The sequence below is a fragment of the Staurois parvus genome, unplaced genomic scaffold, assembly GCF_062004578.1.
Source record: "Staurois parvus isolate SC_StPar_1 unplaced genomic scaffold, SC_StPar_1.0 ptg002753l, whole genome shotgun sequence".
Classification (NCBI taxonomy): Eukaryota; Metazoa; Chordata; class Amphibia; order Anura; family Ranidae; genus Staurois; species Staurois parvus.
The window spans coordinates 2,484,481-2,505,809 of record NW_028320549.1 but is presented as its reverse complement, the minus strand read 5'-3'; the positions used below and the strand labels follow the sequence as shown (position 1 = coordinate 2,505,809).

At 41.3% G+C, this 21,329-nt stretch overlaps 1 protein-coding gene across 3 annotated transcripts in view; it reads left to right on the top strand.

Moving 5' to 3' along the window:
* SHISAL2A (shisa like 2A) overlaps positions 1–21,329 on the top strand; it is a 102,314-nt gene that overhangs the window by 13,919 nt on the left and 67,066 nt on the right. For 2 of the 3 annotated variants that reach the window (XR_016310501.1, XM_089666625.1), the window contains exon 2: positions 4,005–4,144. Coding sequence is in view for 2 of the 3 variants with exons in the window: in XM_089666625.1 (XP_089522751.1) it covers positions 4,005–4,144 (140 nt within the window). In the remaining variant the exon portion in view is untranslated. The remainder of the gene's footprint in view (positions 1–4,004; positions 4,145–21,329) is intronic. The other variant, XM_089666626.1, reaches the window with a different exon arrangement.

Sequence of the window (21,329 nt, the reverse complement as noted above, 5' to 3'; positions counted from 1 at the left end):
GTCTGCTTGGATCGCTGCGGGAATCTGAACGGAAGTGGGAGTGGGTACCTGTCAAAGTCAGGTACCGGCTCCCCCCCAAAAAAGACAGAGAAGGAGGATGAAAAATGGAATTTCCTTCTGGTTTTGAAGTTCTGCTTTATGTAAACATGAATGTTGGACAGTGTAAACTGCCACAGCTGGCTGAGACCTCACAACTGGGGACCATAAAGCAAGTTTCTGAGCAGTCTAAGGCCTCACAGCTGAAGACCATGAGGCAGGTTTCTTTGGCATCTGGTTACCTTGTGCCTATGCAAAACAACTTTTACCCAATGTGATTTCCAGAACACTGCACTGTAACAGGGATCAATTTAGGGTCTTTACTCACAAGTCCCCAGGACAGCTGCCACCTTCCAGCTTCCTCTAGACATGGTTCAATGAGTGAGACAGTCCTTCTCCAGACTAGATCTCCTGTGGTGAGGTCCTGCAATTAGCTTCGAGGAAAATCCATCCAGGCCCTCAGCCCTTACACCACTAAGGCCTCTAGAACAGCTGCACAGTCCATGGGCTGCCTGAGGGCAGTAGTCCCTCAGGCTCTGGAACCTTCCTGGGGAGAGAGAACCCAGAACTCCAGTACTTCAGACTATTTAGTATCCTTGCAGCCCTCCTCTGGACACTCCTCTCAATGATAGAGCATGATAAATATTCAGGCTGGTTAATTGAATTTCACACCCTAAGCTCTTGAAGCTTCTTCCAGAGGCAGGAGAAGCAATCAAACTTCCAGCCTGTGAGACCCTGAACAGGCCAAACCAAACAGCCACTGCTCCCCTGATTATAGAAGGAGCAAAAAACTAAATTTACTTTGCATTCTACACTAAGAAGGTGCTACATCTATTTTGAATATGTATTGTTTGTGTTTTGGTTACCTACTGAATCTGACAAATTAAATGACTTAGGAGTCACCTGCAGCTCTACCAAAGGAGTAAGGTATAAAATTAGGACAACAGAACTGCAAGAATCACCACCACACAACAATCCCAACAAAGCATCATGCCGACACTTCCCTGATCTTCCCTTCTGTTACCCGTCTATAAAATAATGATTCTTGGCTGTCCTAGTTTTCAGGAAGGGATATGACATTAGTAACATTATAGATTTGTTTGTACTGCTGTTAAGCTTTTTTGTAGCAAGGACAAAACGGAACATAGAAGACAGCCATCACTTTGTTATTTTTATACTTCAAAGCAAACATGCTCCTTAATTGCAAAAATAACAAAATGGTAAGTTGGTGAGAGGACACAACTAGACGGTGACTGAGGTATGGTCCTTGCAAACCTATGGTCCTACGTTTAAAGCAGTCCTTATATATAAAATGAAAGCTGCCATCTCCAGATTACAAATCCTAATTGAAAACCATAAAGAAAAACATTAGAAGAAAAATGTAATAAAAATTACTCACTTTACTCGAACGTGTTTGGCTAGGCAAGGGTAACATCACTTGGCCTTCGTGGGGGATTCTGGGAGAGTAACCCATATCCTATGCTGGAGTGCCTTCATGTAAGATTTGGACTACATAGAATTCCCATTCAGTCCAGGAACATTGCATGGACTTTGTTCTTCCAGGGATTGGCATTTCTAGGGTTCTGCTTTACCTGAAGCAACATTAGACATCCAGATAAAGACATTTTGGTAACATGCAAATGGAGCACTACCCCCTTAGGGGTCACTAGAGATTTGGGTTCCCCTGTGGTCCTGCTCAGCCAGGCAACAAGCATTCCTCACAGACGCATCCAGGAGACAGTAAACAGTCCTTGAGCTTGGCTTTTTTTGGATTTTATTAGGGGATAAATAAATTGGATGGGGTAAGGGGTGTATGGGATGCCCAGTAGAAATGTAACTGAGGACAACTTCCTGGAACTATGTACAAGACTTTACACAGCAAAATACTTTCTTGGAGAGCTCTCCAGCCTCTCCTGGTATACCACCCCAGACCTCAGATAATCCTCTTCTATCCAGCTGTCTGAAGGAATCCCTGGGCGAGGGGATCCAGTGCCTCCCACTTTAAGATAAACAGTCCCAGGTAAGGAGCTAATTAGGTTCTCCACCAGAGTGTTTCTTTCCCCTTTAACTGCTCAAGGGGTATATGATTACTCACTCAGTCCCGTTCCTATGAGCTGGTGGGTTTCACTTGTTTGACAAATTGGTTGGGGACAAAATCCCAAATAAACCTCAGATTACTGTATTGTCCATGTTGCCAGGCTCCTATAGACAAATCAAAAGGACCTTAGGCACTTTATCACAGCTTCTGATTCTGTGATAGCCAGGTGTTGGCACCAGTCTGGGCTCCATTGTTGGCTGAATGGGCTTGTGAGGTGGACAAGATTGAGTACCTGGAACAGATGATCACATGGGATGAAGATAAATCTGACTCATTCAAACTTATGTGGATGGTATGGTCTGATCCTCTTCAGAAACCAAAGAATCAGATACTCTTCTGACTTTGACTCCTAAATATCTACGAAGGTTTGAAGTCCTCATTATTTCTGGGCTCCTCCCTTATGTTTCCCCTTCACCTTCCCTCCCCTCCTTCTTTTCTTCCTCTTTTCTTTCTTTTTTCTTTTTCTTCTTTTGTCTTTTTACTACCATGCTAACTTTTTTGTATACTTCAGTTGATGGCTGGCTTTACTATATTGCCTGCTAGCCCAAATATCTTATCCCCAGCTGAACTGGATTTTGCTGTTTGGTGTCCCACATGGTACATACCTATTTTGTTTTACATCTGCTGTTATGTTAGTGTAGTCCAGTGGCTTCTGAAGACTGGAAGGCTCCAACATTATACTAGTTATCTATGTCTTGTAACCACTGTTTAACACAATATTTTTTTGATTGATCTATGCACTTTTTTTTGTTTGATTGGATGCACTTGTTCACATACAATTTGAACCCTGTATTATCTGTCAATAGTCAATAAAAAGAGATTAAATATAAAAGTACAGTAAAGAGACACTGTAAAATTTTTCTTCAGTTGCATGTGTTCGCTAAGTATAGGGGCGTCCCTATGGTTGGTGTCACCCGGTGTGATAACACGTGGTGACACCCTCTCCGACGATCCCCACAGAATGGATCGGATCTGTGGATTGAGCATAATGGATCGGACTCTGATCCATTATGCTCAATCCTCAGATCTGATCCATCCTGCGGGGATCGTCGGCTTACTTTACAACTTACCTTTTTGTGGAACGGGTCCGGCGTCACCTCGTATAGGTTGCATGCCGACGATCCCCGCAGGATAGATCGGATCTGCAGATTGAGCATAATGGATCGGAGTCTGATCCATTATCCTCCTCAATCCGCAGATCCAATCCATCCTGCAGGGATCATCGGCTTACTTTACAACTTACCTTTTCATGGAACGGGTCGGGCGTCACCGCGTTTAGGTTGCATGCCGATGATCCCCACGGGATGGATCGGATCTGCGGATTGAGCATAATGGATCGGAGTCCGATCCATTATCCTCCTCAATCCGCAGATCCAATCCATCCTGCGGGGATTGTCGGCTTGCTTTACAACTTACCTTTTTGTGGAGTGGGTCCAGTGTCACCCCGTGCAGCAGGTGTCACCTGGTGCGTCGCGCACCTCCCGCACCTGCCTAGGGACGCCACTGGCTAAGTGTAAACACATTTTTACAATTTTTTTTTTTAAAAGCAACATTTTTAGGTATGTTTACCATTTTGTGTTGGGCTGCATTCATAGCCGTCTAGGGCCATGGGTTGGAAACCACTGATCTATATGAAACAACCCGCTCAGACTGGGGTTATGTACAACAAGGTGTGTAACTGAAATTTTCGAAAAGTTACATTCAAAATAAGATCCTGAGGCCAAAAAAAAAGAAGCCAGCATGAGGTTCAGCTTAGCAGCCACTATATGAAATTGAGTTGTCAGCTTTGGGTAGATTTGGCTTTTTATAATGGAAAACAGTTAATTTATTAGACTGCTAGTCAAGTAATGTGTGCTTTTTGTCTCTGCAGCGTGGGAGCACTGGTGGGTTTATCCATAGCTGCTGTGGTCCTGTTGGCATTTATCATCACCGTTTGTGTCCTCTGCTACCTGTTCATCAGCAACAAGCCGCACAACAAGCTGGACACAGGGCTGAGCCTACAGACAGCAGGTGAGATGGGAATGATTCCGCCTCTGGGAAATATTATATATAAAATACTATATCTCTGCTTGGGTAGAGAAGGTGGACAGAGAATTGTATCTGTCATTTAGAAAACATGTACCCAATGGGCAAAAAGGTGAAACTTGGTCATCAGCACTAACAAAGAGGCTTCATATTAAAGGCTAAAGTCTTTGTAAACCCAAAGCTACAAATGTATATCTTGTGTGCGATGTAACCCTGATAGCGTAAAGTTTTTCTTTAGCTCAATAAAACCGTTTAAAATTTGATTGCAGTCGCTTCTTTTTCAGGGCGACAATTCTCACCCCCTGTCTTATAATGATCAGTAGCATTGTCACCGCAAAGTACAAGCTCTTAGTGTATGGCTTCAACTTGGATTTCATTTTTTTTGTAATGTGATTGCATATGCTTTAGGCTGAACTTCAAGCAGATATTAAAAAAACAAACAAAAAACAAATGCAACTATTTTTGAACTGAAAGATCATTTAATGTATTTTTAAATGTATTTAAGGTGTCTTGCGAGCCAGAAAACAAAAAAAGGGTCTCCCTAATATACAACATAAAATTTATGTCCTCTATATAGTCGGATCGCAAACATCTAACACATAACTATAAATTGGAGTGTTTTGGGAGCGCAACATTATAGGATTTTATTTTTAAATGTAGTTGTTAAATGTAGAACTTGAATGCATGGTGAGAGAAGCAGACGTAGAATTATGAGTCAATGAGATTCTGCTGCATGCAATGTGCTGACAAGGAACACGCTGACAGAAAAAGAAGGCAGATGGATGTCAAACTGGTGGCCTTCCAGCTGTTGTAAAACTACAAGTCCCATCATGCCTCTGCCTTTGGGAGTCATGCTTGGAACTGTCAGTCTTGCAATGCCTCATGGGACTTTTGGCAACAGCTGGAGGGCTGCCAGTTTGACACCCGTGGATTGGAATATTTGTTGTTGCTCCTACACTGTCACAGGCTTGGTACAGGGAGATGACCAAGTTGTAAAGCTCATGAATAAGTCAGGTCACCAAACTGGTTGCGATGTTTGGCAGGCTACGTAAATCTCAGGATAGGCTGAACAGAATTACACATCTTTTAACAGGTAAAACAGCTCATGTACTGTATAATATTTAACTGCATTTTTAGCTGTTTGCCTCAAGATCAGTTTTAAGATCTCTCTTTTTTTTTTTTTATTTAAATATTTATTAATTTTTCATAGAGATAACAATACACTTTCATCTTTTTCATAATAAATACACAATTCCTTCTTATCCTTTATTTTTCCCTTCTTAAAACATTACCCCCTTCCCCCTCCCCCCCAAAAACCCCCCCACTCTGCGTTCTTCCCTGCATTCTGTCTAAAGCAAGCGTATCCTACCCCTCTTCTCTTCTCATTTCTATTGCTTCATATATATTCGTTTGAAGTTCAAAATCTTCCCATTTCTCCCATCTCCTATTATATATCTCCATCTTACCTTCTTGGATATAGTATAATTTCTTCATCTTACTAATCTGATTTACTCTCTCTACCCAATCCTTTTCTCTCGGAACCTCTAAACTATGCCAGAATCTAGGTATCAACCCCTTTGCTGCATTCACATAGTACCATATACCCGAATCCTTGTATTTATTCACTGGTATATCTGTCTTATGTAACAAACACACTTCTGGATCTAATCCTATCTTTATCCCTGAGATTTTCTCTATTAAGTTGACCATTTTCTCCCAAAAACTTTGAATCCTTGGGCACTCCCACCAAATATGAAACCACGTACCAATCCCTCCACACCCACGCCAGCACTCTTGTGTTCTCTCTATACCCATTTTATGTTCTACCTTTGGTGTGATGTGCCATCTTACCAAACATTTATAATTTACCTCCACTTCTCTCATGCTGATATTTTCATGTGTGAGTCTATATATTTTTCTCTGTTTATCCTCATCTATCTCTGTCCCCAAGTCCTTTTCCCATTTTTCTATATACATTGGTTTTACCTCCGTGACTAATTCAGTGAGAATTTTATATATTTTTGCCGTGCCCCGTTTCCCCACCTTAGTATCTTTCAACGCTATCTTTATTTCCTCCTGTAATTTCCAACTCCAGGGATTTCAATAGATCTTCATCTATCTTTGGTAGTCCTGCATTTTTTAAATATGCCCTTCTTTTTTCTCTGTTTTCATTTTCACTATTATTTGCTAATTTCTGGGAATTAATATTATACAGCTTGCTATAATATTCCTTGAATACCTTCCCAATCTCTTTAGTAGAGTGAGCCATTTCTCCCTTGGGATTTCTTATTTTTTCTATATAATTTCTATTTTTCTTTTTTCTCAGGGTTCTCATTAAGTGTTTTCCTGGTCGATCTCCCCATCTATACCTCTCCACTGCTACTTTATTGAGTACTCTCCTCCTTTCTTCTTCCATTAATATCTCCAACTCCTTCTTCTTTCCTGATACCTTCTGCCTTATCTCACTTGTTATTCTATTTTTATGGATCTGTTCCAGGTCGTATATTTCTTTTAAGAGCCCTGTCAGTTTCTTACTCCTTTCCTTTTTCTTTTTTGCCCCTAGCGCGATCAATATACCCCTAATATATACCTTATGGGATTCCCAGACAGTGGCCACTGATGCATCCCCTGTTTCATTCTCTTGAAAGTATCTTTCCATCTCTTTTCTGATCTGCTGATCGATCTCTTGATCTAATAAAAGGGCCTCATTTAACCTCCATCCTACCCCCCTTGTCCACTGCCTCCCCCATCTTACCTTCATTATAACTGGGGCATGGTCTGAGATAGTCATTGTCTCTATTTCTACTTTAACCACCCTCTCAATAAGTTGATGGTCTACCATTATATAATCCAATCTCGAGTAAGTCTCGTGTGCATTAGAGAAGAAGGTATAGTCTCTTTCCTTTCCATGCGTTATTCTCCATATGTCCACTAGTTGGCCCTCATGTATCTCCTTCTTTAAGGTCTTCATAGACCTACCTCCCTCTCGTTGCACACGAGAAGTTGTATCCATCTGTGGGTCTAAACATAAGTTCAGATCTCCCGCTTTTTAAGCTCTCTCAATGGGAATAACTCTATTTTCGGTGGCTTTTAGTGGGATGAATTACTTATTGGCTTTTTAGAACTGTAGAACCCTTCATCAGCAAGATGTGCTCTCTGGAGGTCTTGGCTCTGACTTCCTCCACTAGCCATGCAAGTTGTAATGATTGCATTAAAGTATTTTTTATTCCATTTGCTCATTCTTGGTGTTCCTTATTTTAATGTTAAAATTATCTATAAATGAGATTTAAACTCACCGGCCACTTTATTAGGTACACCTGTTCAATTGCTTGGTAACACAAATTGCTAATCAGCCAATCACATGGCAGCAACTCAATGCATTTAGGCATCTAGACATGGTGAGGATGACTTGCTGAATTTCAAAATGAGCATCAGAATGGGGAAGAAAGGGGATGTAAGTGATTTGAATGTGGAATGGTTGTTGGTGCCAGACGGGCTGGTCTGAGTATTTCAAAACCTGCTGATCTACTGGGATTTTCATGCACAGCCATCTTTAGGGTTTATAGGGAATGGTCCAACAAAGAGCAAATATCCAGTGAGCTGCAGTTGTGTGGATGAAAATGCCTTGTTGATGTCAGAGGAGAATGGGAAGACTTGTTGCTGCAACATTCAGATGGTAGGGTCAGAATTTGGCATAAACAACATGAAAGCATGGATCCATCCTGCCTTGTATCAACGGTTCAGGCTGGTGGTGGTGTAATGGTGTGGGGGATATTTTCTTGGCACTAACAATGTGTACCTAATAAATTGGCCGGTGAGTCTATAATCCTTTAGTCCACGACGTAAACTGCTATCTGACATTCTAGGTCATACTGGATATTCTAGGAACTAGAGAAGTGGCTTGGATAAGCTACAAAACATCTTTAACATTACAGGACATGTCCTGTTGAATGTATTCAACTACTAATAGCTATACCAAGACCTGGATAAATGAGAACCTTCACAGACTTTTAGGTCATACCTTTCTACAGTGTCCAGGAAAGTCTGGTGATATTATGGAACCTTTCTCTTATTTCTTGAAGGTACATGTAATGATGTGTGAGCACCACTCAGTCCAACAGTACTGTGAGTTTAGTGGGCTGCATAATGATGCACCCCTAGCGGGTGTGTCATTGACAGCTTGGGTTCACAGGCAGTTGGTTGAAAGATGCTGGCCTACATTTAACCCAGAAGTGATTGGCGGCATTGGACAATGAAGGAGTGGGGGACAACAATGGACCACTATGGCAGCAGGAAGAAAAGTGTGCATGTGCGGGTCTTGAAAAAGGATGAGTACTTGTTCTAGTAATGGTGGGAGCCCAATCAATGTACGGGGTATCTCAGATCACAGGCACAAGAGAATGGATCACTCCCAGCTGTGGGTAAGCAGCGATGGGCCTAGAAATATGGCACTTAAGTTAAACTTCAAATTTTAAAGCTAAAAAAGTGTTTTTAGAAGTACTGGGACTTCTTGATTGTATAGTGCATTTTATTACAAAGGAGCAATTAGCCTTTGCTAAATTTTCTATTTCAATAATGTTTTTTGGTTTTAAACAGAAAATAGGTAAGCAATAGATTTGCCCATGCAGGGGCTAGCAGTGGTATTTGCAATTAAAGTGAGCAAACATAAAGGCAAAAGATGGTAAAACAAGAACATTGGAAGTCGGTCAAAGACCGACACAGCAACAAGAACTCAATACATATTGTTGGCTTCAGAGAGTAGAGGACCAGGAGGGTCCCCCTTCACAGTACTGGGGTGTTCCCTAGAGCTATCTGTACCCATGTGAGTTTGCCCTCTGCAGCTCATGTAGATACAAGAGGGTAGGAGAGTTGAGCAAAAACATAAAAAAGACTAGGCTAGAAGATGACGCGACAAGGGAAAGGAGTCACGTACCTAGGAAGTAGGGAGGTAAAGGTAGAACAGGGGGAGAAAAGAGTCAGCCAGATGTCCAGAAACCAGAAGTGAGGAGGGGGACAAGGACTGTGGAGGAATGGGTCTGCCCATCAAAGTAGGCCCAGACTGGCTTGAGAGAGAATGGTAAAGGCATACATCAGCCATGGTTCCCAGATTTTGAGAACCATCCTGTGAGTCATTTCAGATACTAGACATCTGTTCATTGAGAATAAGTGCAGTCATACAGTCCCTCATCCTCTGGAAGGGGGCAGACTTTTGTTTTTAGGCTTGAGCTATCTTTCTGGTAGCTGACAGAGAAGGGTAGGAGGCAAGTTTCTACTGATGAGCAAACAAACTCTGTATGAGGCAGTGTAATAAGGCAAACCTGGCCTCTCTATTTATACGTAGGTGAAACAGAGTGAAAAGGAAGCCAAATATGTGGAATCAAAACCTGATCAATTAATGGCATGTCCACCACATATGCAGAGCATCACCTCAATGGCGACAACCCCCAAAACAGCAGTCATTGTCGGATGGATTTGCATGGGCAATACGGCTGGAACCCAGTACCAATGTAATAGCACCTTATATGCCACCTCCAAGGAGGCTGTGTTAAATGAGCATTTAGCTACAGTAGACCAGGCCTGGTTGCAGTCCGCTAGGTCTATTTCAACCGCCAGATTTCGTTCCCATTGGGTGACATAGGAAAGGAAAGTATGAGACGAGCGAACGCTCAGAGAAACATACAGGGCTGAAAAAAAGACCTGGGGAACCAGGGTAATGTTGGTAGGTATGCTCAAAGGCAGTTTTCTGGAATGGATATGTGGAAGTTCTGCATAATGCGGTGAGCTAATGCTGAAGTTAAAGATAACAGAAGAACTCCGACTGAGGGATGTCATGGGTCTCCTGAACAGAGGCCCATGTGGGAAAGGACCTGGAGGATAGAAAGTGTCGAAAGTGGAAAAACCCATTGGTGTTCCTCCAAGAAAACACCTGTGGTTAGTTTAAGCTCGGTGGAAAGAGAGGGTTATTGGAAACAAAGGCACAAATGGTGACATGAGACAGCCAGAGTACAGCACAGAGTCCCATACTTGTAGACTATGATGCATAAGTGGACACAGTGCTGCTGGGGAAGGCTAGAAGGGAGCCAGAGAAGCGTTGACATGGCAATGGGGGCACAATTGGGGAGCTCCAGAGGAACCCATAAGGGAACATTGACTGAGGCATTAGGCAGAGATAGTTGAGAAATCTGACCAGCCTGGTAGTATTTAGCTATGTTAGGAACCCCCAATCCCCCTTGCAGTCTATGCAAAAAGAGAGTTGATCTGGAGACCCTAGGGCGTTTATTAGCCCAGATAAAGTGCATGATCCTATTCTGCAGCAATTATATGGTGATTAGCTGCTGCAAGGGCAAGCTGTAAAGATTACATATTGTTAGTGTGGCTGGAAAAAGACAAAAGTCCATCCAGTTCAACCAAAAAAAAAAAAAAGTTAAAATCCCATACCCACAGTTAATCCAGAGGAAGGCAAAAAAAGACAAAACAGCAAAGCATGATCCAATTTGCTCCTGCAGGGGAAATTAAATCCTTCCAGATCCCGTGAGAGGAAGTCGGATATTCCCTGGATCAACTTTACCTATAAATGTTAGTATCCAGTTATATTCTGTGTATCTAGGAAAGAATCCAGGACTTTTTTTAAAGCAATCCACTGAGCTGGCCAGAAAAAACTCTTGAAGGAGTCTACTCCACATTTTCACAGCTCTCACTGTGAAGAAACCTTTCTGTGTTTGGAGATTAAATCTCTTTTCCTCCAGAGTGCCCCTCTGTGTTGTCCTCTGTGATGATCTAAGAGTGAATAACGCTACACCGAGTTCAGTATAGGAACCACTGATGTATTTATACATGTTGATCATATCCTCCCTTATGTATTATACATGTTGATCATATCCCCCCTTAATCTCCTCTTCTCAAGAGAGAATAAATTCAGTTCCTCTAATCTTTCCTCATAGCTGAGCTCCTCCATGCCTCTTATCAGTTTGGTTGCCCTTCTCTGTAGTTTCTCCAGTTCCCCAATGTTCTTTTTGTGAATTGGTGCCCAAAACTGAACTGCATATTCCAGATGAGGTATTACTAATGATTTGTACCGGGGGAAATGATATCTCTCTCTCTGGAGTCTATACGTCTTTTAATACAAGAGAAGATTTTGCTCTTTTTAGAAACTTCAGCTTGGCATTGCATGCCATTATTAAGCTTGTGATCTACCAGAACTCCCAGATCCTTCTCCATCATTGATTCCCCCAGTTGTACCCTCCTAGTATGTATGATGCATGCATATTCTTAGCCCCCAAGTGCAGAACCTTACATTTATCAACATTGAACTTCATTTACAACAAAGTTACCCAATAAACAGTGCATTGAGGTCAGCTTGAAAGTTGGAGACATCCTGTAAGGACGTTATTCCACTGCACAGCTTGGTGTCATCTGCAAAGACTGAAATTGTATTTTTAATCCCTGACCCTATATCGTTTATAAATATATTAAAAAGTAAGGGTCCCAACAATGAACCTTGGGGTACACCACTGACAACCCTAGACCATTCAGAGTATGAATCATTGACCACTACTCTCTGAATATGATCTTTTAGCCAGTTTTCTATCCGTTTCAGTACTGATTTTTCCAAGCACGTAGACTTTACGTTACACATTAGTCGTGTGTGGGGAACTGTGTCAAACGCTTTGGCAAAATCCAAGTATACCACGTCCACCGCCACCCCTCTGTCCAAGTATACCACATCCACCGCCACCCCTCTGTCCAAGTATACCACATCCACCGCCACCCCTCTTTCCAAGGTTTTGCTCACCCCCTCATAAAAAGAAATCAGATTTGTTTGACAACTTCTGTCTTTCCTGAATCCATGTTGTCTGTTGCTTAAAATATTTTTTTCCAGCAAGAACTCATCCATGTGGTCTTTTATTAAATCTCCAGTATCTTCCCAACTATAGAAGTTAAACTAACAGGTCTATAATTACTTGGTAAAGATTTTGAACCCTTTTTAACCATTTCAATACCATGCAATTTTACACCTTCCTGCCCAGGCCAGTTTTCACGTTTCAGCGCTCTCACACTTTGAATGACAATTGCGCGGTCATACAGCATTGTACCCAAACTAAAATTTTATCATTTTCTTCACACAACTAGAGCTTTCTTTTGGTGGTATTTAATCACCTCTGGGGTTTTTATTTTTTGCTAAATTAACAAAAAAAGACCAAACATTTTGAAAAAAAACACGTTTTTCTTTGTTTCTGTTATAAAAGTTTACAAATAAATAATTGTTCTTCATAAATTTAGGCCGAGATGTATTCTACTACATGTCTTTGGTGAAAATAACCCAAATTAGGATGTATTTTTTAGTTTGTAGGAAAGTTATAGAGTTCACAAACTATGGTATAGCTCTGAATATTGATCAATCCTGAAGTACTGACGGCCAATCTAATTTCTTGAGGTCCAAGAATGTCAGAATAGTACAGATATCCCCAAATGACCCCTTTTTGCAGAATAGACAGTCCGACGTACTTCATAAGAGGAATGGCGAGTTTTTTGAAGTTGTATTTTTTTGTCATAATTTTTCGGAAAATTAAAAAATTAAAAAAATTATTTTCACTATTTTTTTTTTTACATCACCAGTCACCAGTGCAGTACAGCGTCATCATATAACTGGCATGGCGGTGAACAGGGACACTGACTGGTGACAGTATGAAAAAAAAATATATATATCTATTTTTTTTTTTATTATTATTTTTAATTTTTTATTACATTTTTTTTATTTTTTTTAAGATTTGTTTTTCATATTTTACTATGACCAAAGTAGTACAATGTTACCATAGTAACATTGTACTACTTTGGGGAAGTGATCAGTATTTTTTTATTTCTTTTTTTTTACACAATTTGCTTATAGCAAAGAATTACTTTGTGCTTAGCTGTGATTTGGTCACAGCTAATCATATGACATGTGCATGTGACCTGCTGTGACCATTCACAGCTAGGCACTAGTATACAATAGATGGCATGAATGAAGCCATCCATTGTATACAACTGTCATGTGACCTGCTGTGATTGGTCACAGCAGGTCACATGGTACCAGCAACGGGGGCCGGTACTCAGATCTGTCATCGGCCGTGTCCGAGGTACACGGCCGGTGACAGATCGCGCCGCTGTGCCGCTCTGCAGTTGCACAAACTGAGCATGTGCGGGGAGCACGCCAAATGGCGTGCACCCGGAATGCAGAAGCACTTTTGCCGCCGCCAAACGGCCATTGGCCGGGCGGCAAATGGTTAAATATTGGCACCACATTGGCCTTACGCCAATCCAGTGGTACTATGCCAGTCATTAAAGAGTCCCCAAAAATTAGAAACGATTGCTTTGAAATGAAAGAGCTCATTTAGCTCTTTAAACTTGTTGCCCATGGGAATATATTTTGCAGTGTGTTCACACTTTCAGAGAAAGTGTGATGGAACCTGCACTGGTAACATGCAAACGTAATATAATAGTTTGAGTAGAATTGTCATTTTCACAGAGTTGATATCACTTATCCAGAATAAATGCAGGAACTGCCAGGATTGCATAAGGACAGATGAGGAATGTAGCAATGGATAATAATTAGCTGCAAATTAGGAAGAGTAAGAGGAAGTCAAGTGGATATTGAGGTAATCAATAGAGGATGATGGCCACTTAAAAGGAAAGTGAAAGTGCAGGCGGGTGACCAAGTCAGGTGCTGAGGTGACATTAACAGCAACAATTTTCTCTAAATTAATATGGAGGCCCGATACTGATGAGAAATGAAATAGAACTCACTGCAAATTAGGAAGACCGATAAGAGGATTAGTTAGGGTTAGTAAAGCGTTGTCTGCAAAAAGGTTGAGTTTATACCCGTGGCCTGTGTAAAGAATGCCTGTCACATTAAGGTCTGCCTCCAAGGCCATTGCTAGCAGCTCTAGTGCCAGAACAAAGAGAGCTGGGGATAGGGGGCACCCTTGTCACATACCTCTAGATATAGAGAAGGGAGCAGAAAGGTAACCCACATATGTGATCGAAGCAGAAGGGGCAAACTACAGGGCCTGGATCCAGGCTAAGATAGCCTTTCAAAGCCCCAGCGGGACAACACAAAGTGTAAGTACTCCCACGACAGGAAGTCAAATGCTTTGAAAATGTCCAAAAAAAGAGCATTTGCTAAATTTTCAATTCAGACCAATATGGCAAAGAACACAATGCCCTGAATGGAGCAGCACTGGGTAGGCAGTCTTATGAATCTATTCATTTGTAAATAATTTCAGTGACAATGGAATTCTGCCATTTTACAGAACTACATTTTTCTTTAACCACTTACCTACTGCCGTATATTTATTAATGGTGAAGTGGTAGATGGGTATTTGCCCAGAACAGTTTATAAATGGGACTGGATAAACCAATGTTGGGGGCTAGTGCACCTGTTAATGCCTGTTAACCTGAACTGTCCGAGGATGGCTCGGTTCACAGACAATATGTACAAAGCCAATCCAAGCAGCTTGAGATTGCTGTGATTGGTCATATAGAGTCACCAATTACAGCAATCACAGATATAAACAGTGTAGTGTTTATATCTGTGAGCTTCCCCGTCCTCATGCAGTTGAGCAAAACACAGACCATGGTAGCACCAGTTAGGGACAGTTATGCAGGCCTTTCACTGCCTTTCCTTGTCTCCTATACATCTGATCAGCAGCTTCCCTCTCTATGTGACTATGTGACTTGTATATTAACCCTTCAGCGCCCTTATCCTGCACATCTGCACATTAACCCTTTCATCTTCATCCACTCGCTGCAAATGTGACCTGTACATTAACCCCAATCAGCTCCGTTTCCCTCAGCATAAGACCTGTATGCGCTCTAATCTAGTGCATCATTTTTTAGCTCCATGTTTTAACCCCCTCAATACCAGTGTATTTTATAATTTCCAAAAAAAGTGGCAAAAAATGTAATTACCTTCAACCAAATTCTAATCCAACAATTGGGTCAATTTGTGGTCGTCATACTTCCCTGGTATTTTTATTTTAACATAGAGTAAACTTTTTTTTTGTTTTTTTTTCCTTTTATATAGTAAAAAATATAAAAAAGAGTGCATATTAAATACCACCAAAATAAAGCTGCTTCTGTCCCCCCAAAAAATCATTACAAAAAAATCTGGGTACAGTGTTTCATGACCAGGTAATTGTTAGTCAAACTATCACAGCACTGAAAACTGAAAATTGGCCTGGTAATGAAGGGTATTCAAGGGTGGTACTCAAATTGATAAAGGGCACTTATTATCCTTTTTGACCCTTCCCCTGACCAAACCCAACCTCCCCCACCACAGATGCATGCTTAGCTCAATCCAATGACCACAGCCTTGCTGTTTGCTTATATCCAGTGATAGTAGTCTTCACCGCCTGCACAGAGTCTGGGACCCAGCCTATAGGAGTCTATGGGGCACTGATGTACAGTAAAGACTTTCATCACCAAATATGAACAAACAGCAGACCTGCACCCATCGGATCTAGGTAAGCATGCATCTCTGAAGGAGAGAGTTAGGTTGGGGGAAAGGAGAAAAACAATAAATGCTCTTTATTTTAAAGCCCACTTATCCTTTATTAAGTCAAGGTGACATATACACTTGAACTTCAATTAAAAGGCCCAGAGAATAATTATAAACTGCAATTAAAAAAATGTGATGTCTCTTAACTCAGATATATTAGTGTTATGAAGTCAATGAGAGGGCTAAGCCGTTTACATAAGGCAGTTTGGCTGTCTGCCATAGATTTTCACAGCTAGAGAAACCATTAATGAGAACAAGTCTCAATTTAACATTACAGTCAAAACGAGCCGTGGCAAAGTGTTCTAAAGTGACAAGAAGAAACAATTGCCATTTTTATTAAGACGTTATAAAGACAGAGGTTGAATTGACCTATTTATGTGCCTCTTTTCTCCCTTTGAAATTATAACCAATCTCCATAGTTGAGAGCTGTTCCGGTGCTTTATTCCAGCTCTTGACATTAACTTTGTGTTCCGTTCTTCCCTCCTATAACTGAGAAGCCAAACTGGTGGCTTTGAGGACACATGAAACCCCCTTCAATGCTGCCTCCGCAATTCAGTGCATCAGAAATATTCATATCTAGTAGTTATTACTGATTTATAACCCTCAATTTTGCCATTTTGGCAGGAATGTATTGAATGCAGACCGTGATACATTTCTTTATTTGCACTAACGTAAAATTTTTCAGGACAAGCTTTTGGGGTGTGCCTCCTTCATTAAGGTCCAAGCAGTACTAATGCACAGTTTTAGCAGAGTGTTAATAAGACAATCTCTAAGAAAGAATAAAAACACAAATGTAGCGGCGCAAAAAGTTTTTTACATATTTTAAACAAATGTACATAGCAATGGTAATTACACCTGGATTGCTGGTGAGATAAGGCAGGGAGAAGGCTATGGAACTGAAGAGTTACAGAGGTTAGAGTAGTCATAAAAATGTTGACTAGTGATTTAGGAAGCTGAGGTCTACATGTAAACCATATTTTTTTTGGTTTAAAATAGAATTATCATTTTTAGTTCAAAAGTTTTCCTCTCCTGAGTAGTTTTAAAGTTCTCTTTAAGGCCTCATGCACACTGCCTGCAGCGTTGCTGCATTATAAAAACGCACGTTTCGCAGTGTTTTGCTTCTTTATTAACATTAGTGTTGTTTAGCATTTTGCCGTGTTAATATTTTTAGAAAGAAAACACCTATCTGCTACTTTTAACTCTCACTTTCCCACTTTCTGAATAGTCAACGTGTAGTTGTGTAAACGCCATTTTCAGAGCAGAGAGAGCACTGTGTTTAGAAGCTATCTTTCTTTTCCTTGCCATGTCCATTATGGATCCTGTAGTGCAGTAAATTGATGAGGTTATGCTACTGATTCTGTTAAGGATGGTGAGGAGACAGAGACAGCTGGAGGAGAGAAGCAGTAGTCAATGACAATTCTGGAGCCATTCTTTGATATCAAGTCATGCATCCTTCATATGTCCACAAAAGGATTTCCTGTTTGCACACAGTTCTGCTAGCTGAGACAATGAGGCAGCAAAGTACATTGTGAAATGTCCCTAAAAGGAATTTCCTGTCTGCACACAGTTTAGGCAGCTGAGACAATGAGGCAATAAAGGACATTGTGAAATCTTTCCGTTTCACAAAGCACAGGTCAGACAATGAAAGCAAGAGCAGCAAAGCACACTGGGAAGCAAAGGACATTGAAGGAACAGTTCAGCCAGTTGATACAATGAGGCAGCAAAGGTCATTGGGAACATTCCATAAAAGGAATTTCCTGTTTGCACACAGTTCAATCAACTGAGACATCGAGGCAGCAAAGCACACTGGGAAATGAAGTACTTTACTGTAGGAAAATGGCAGTGTCCTAACATATGGTTTTACCAAAAAGGTTGTCTCAAAAACATCCATAAATGCCAGATAGCCACATTTTGCTGCATTTTTTCAGTGCTAAAAACATGCTGATAAAAACCTATGTGTGTATGGACACATAGAATAACATGTTGGGGAGTATACTGGCTGCAGAAAAAAGTGCCTGAAGCCAAAAACAGCAGCTGAATAAAAAATGTCCATTGTGCATGAGTCCTAATAATTGAAACATTCGGGTCTTCCATAGTGTGGTCTAGTTGTGAGAAACGACGTGTCATGCTTACACCAATGCAGGTGGTCAGGCATTATAACTGGTTTCTGTTTTCTTCACCTATAGCAGCCCCCTTTCCCATAAGGAATGCAGGCCTACCGGTACTCGGTTGCCCCCAAGTCTTATACACAATGCTATAGTGCCTGGCCACCATGCCGGGGAAGTTGCAAACTGCACAGCAAACAGGTATTTGCAGTTGGCAGACAGGCACAGTTGTTCAGTGACAGTCCAGGTACAAGGCAGGCAAGTCCAGAATATTCAGGGTCAAATCTGTAGTCAAAAAGCAGACAGAATTCAGAGAATAGTCCATATCCAATTTGAGGTCATCAATGAAAGAATCCAGACAGCAGAGCAGGACAGACAGACAGGGAGCTCGAGCACATGTAACCAGCGATATCACAAGCATGAGACTGCAGGCTTGGCTGGTTTGGTTTTCTCACATAGAGTGGCCACATCAATCACCTTGCAGATGGACAGACAGGGAGAGTGTATCACAACCAACACCAGAATGCTGGAATCAGACCAGCAGCAGTGATGGAGCAGGAGCCTAGATGGTGACCACTGTACTACTTGTGGGGGGTGATGAAGATTTTGTTTTTTTTTTTACAGTGATTGCTTTTACACCCATATAGGATGTAAAAGCAATCATTTCTCTTTCTCTCTGTGTGCATTCCTGCACTCATTGAGAAATACAGAGTGAGCTGTGATTGGTCACAGCTTGTCACATGGTACAAGGCTGTTGTGAATAGCCTTGCACCATGTGACCTCTGTGATCATTCACAGATTTCACATGTAGTAAGCAATGATGTCACAAGTGACATCTTGCTTACTACTTTGCATGTGATCACTGATTGGCCAATCAGTGATCACATGATCGGGACCTCGTATAGAGGTCCCGTCCGACGATCGGTGTTTCACTGTGTCCGGAGGACACAGCAGGCACCGGATCGCGGTGCTGCACGCTCCCAGGGAGCGCGCACAAGCAGGGTGCAGGGAGGCCGTTCATAAACTGCCACCTGACCCTGCACTGCCACCGTCCGGCCGTTTATATGCAACGGCCGGTCGGGAAGTGGTTAATGGTGTTTCTTTTCAAGAATATTTGTGCTTTTAATTTCTGTCCTGTCTCACCAGCATAAGATCCTTGGCTACATTTGTTTTCATTGGATGAGATGCACAACATTACTGGAGGTGCAGCTGTATGGTCCTGTGATACACCCTTTTGTGTATGTGACACATTTTTCCTGGATTGATTTGGCTGCAGTTTGCAGCCTTTTTTGTTGCGGGGCCTAGTTCCTTTATTTGTGAATTCATAGTCAGAATTACATTTTCTGCTAATACGTTTCTGTCTGAGGTTGGGTGGGGTCCTAAAAGCCATCACTGGAGGTTGTAGAAATATTTATTTCTGAATTTCATCCTCTGTTATGATGGGCAACAAATCCTTAATTATCTTTCTTATCCCTTCTAGTGTTGGCTTGCAGGTCGTTAGTAGAGGTACATGATTATTTGTTTTTTTCTCTTTGTATTGGAGATATTCTGTTTGGGTTTTTAGGGCCATGTTTATGCTGTTATTGATGGTTTTGTCCTTGTACCCTTTCTTATGGAAGGAGTCTGCTTGTTGTTTTGAGCATATATGGCGGTATCTGATGGTTTGGCTGTGTATGATGGCTCGTTTAGTGAGCTGGGGATTGAAGCTGGAATTGTGGGGATAACTGTATCTGTCAGTAATTGCAGGAATGTAGATAGACTAGCTCATTTGACAAAGGTCTGCTGGCTGCAGGTGGGATTTTTTACATTTTCATAAATTATAGTTACCTGATGAAAAAAATAATAAAGATAACATTGCTTCCTATGGTGCCTGTTCACATATGTCTGGTGCACTGGCAGTACGAATTCAGTAAGGATTAAAAAAGAGTCCTGTCCGATTTCTGAACAGTGCTGTCCAGTTCAGGTGCGGATTACAGGCTATTGACTTCTAAGAGAACCGTTTCTAAACTGCACTTGACATCAGTTGTGACAGGATAAAATCCTGACCTGAACCTGATAAAACCTGTGCTGAACCTGATCTAAACTTAACCTGAACCGCTGAACAGCTACTGTATCAATTAGCTTTGGAACCTGAGTTTCAATCCACACCGTACATATGTAAATCAGCACTAAAACGATAAACAAAATATGTAAACAGGATTATACATTTACTTCATAGTAAACCTGGTCTAAGAGAAATATGTAGGCTACCATTGCCGACCTCTCCTTGCTTCAAGGGTGCCATGCTCCTCTTCCTGTGCTCCTGGTCCCTCCTTCCTGTTGGGTGCCCCTCACAGCAGGCAGCTTGCTATGGGGGCACCCAAGCATGCGCACTCCCCAGCCACTGCACCGTGTATCCATTTACATGTGGAGGCATGGCTCGGCCCCTCCCCCTCTCTCTTCTCATTGGCTCACTGGTTGTGAATAACAGCCGCTATTGTTTCAGCCAATGAGGAGAGGGAGTCTCAGGATAGCTGAGACTCCAGTGCACATCGCTGGATCAAGAAGGGGCTTAGGTGAGGGGGGGATGCTGCACAGTCAGTGAAGATTTTTACTTTCAGCCTTTACAACCACGTTAAAGTTAAATTTTACTTGCAAAAATACATGTACATTTAAAATATGCTGTGTTTTAGCTCTACAGCAAGTATATCTTTCAGACTGGGCTAGGTACATCAGCTATGGATATGGCACACATTTATCTTGCTATCACCATAACCAAAAGCTCAGTTGGTTGTCATCATTATCAAATAGTAGATGTTCCTTTGAAGGTATCATTATACTATCGTTATAAAAATAATTGTATTCCAAGAATTGGAGCTGTGATACAACCCCTGGCAAAAAGTATGGAATCACCACTCTTGGAAAATGTTCATTCAATTGTTTAATTGTGTAGAAACAAAACTAATCACAGACATGCCTCAAAACTATTTTCATTGAACATTCCAACCTTCTGGCTATAAGAAACACTTAAAAAATAAAAAAGAACACTGTAGTCGGTTGCAACAGTTTATGTAGATCAAGCAGAGGAATAAAATATGGAATCACTCAATAAATATTATGGAATCATGAAAAAAACACTACAGTACACCACTAGTACTTTGTTGCACCACCTCTGGCTTTTATAACAGCTTGAATTCTCGGAGGCATGGATGTAACTATCGACAAACAGTATTCTTCATCAATCCGGCTCCAACTTTCCCTTATTGCAGTTGCCAGATGAGCTTTGCAGGTCGGAGCCTTGTCACGGACCATTTTCTTTAATTTCCACCATAGATTTTCAAATGGATTGAGGTCCGGACTATTTGCAGGCCATGCCATTGACATTAAATTTATTTCTTGAAGGAAAGTTTTCACAGCTTTTGCCCTATGGCAAGATGCATTATCATCCTGAAAAATCATATCATCATTACCAAACAACCTTTCAATTGATGTAATAAGAAAAGTGTTCAAAATCTCAATATAAACTTGTGCATTTATGTAAATACCGTCC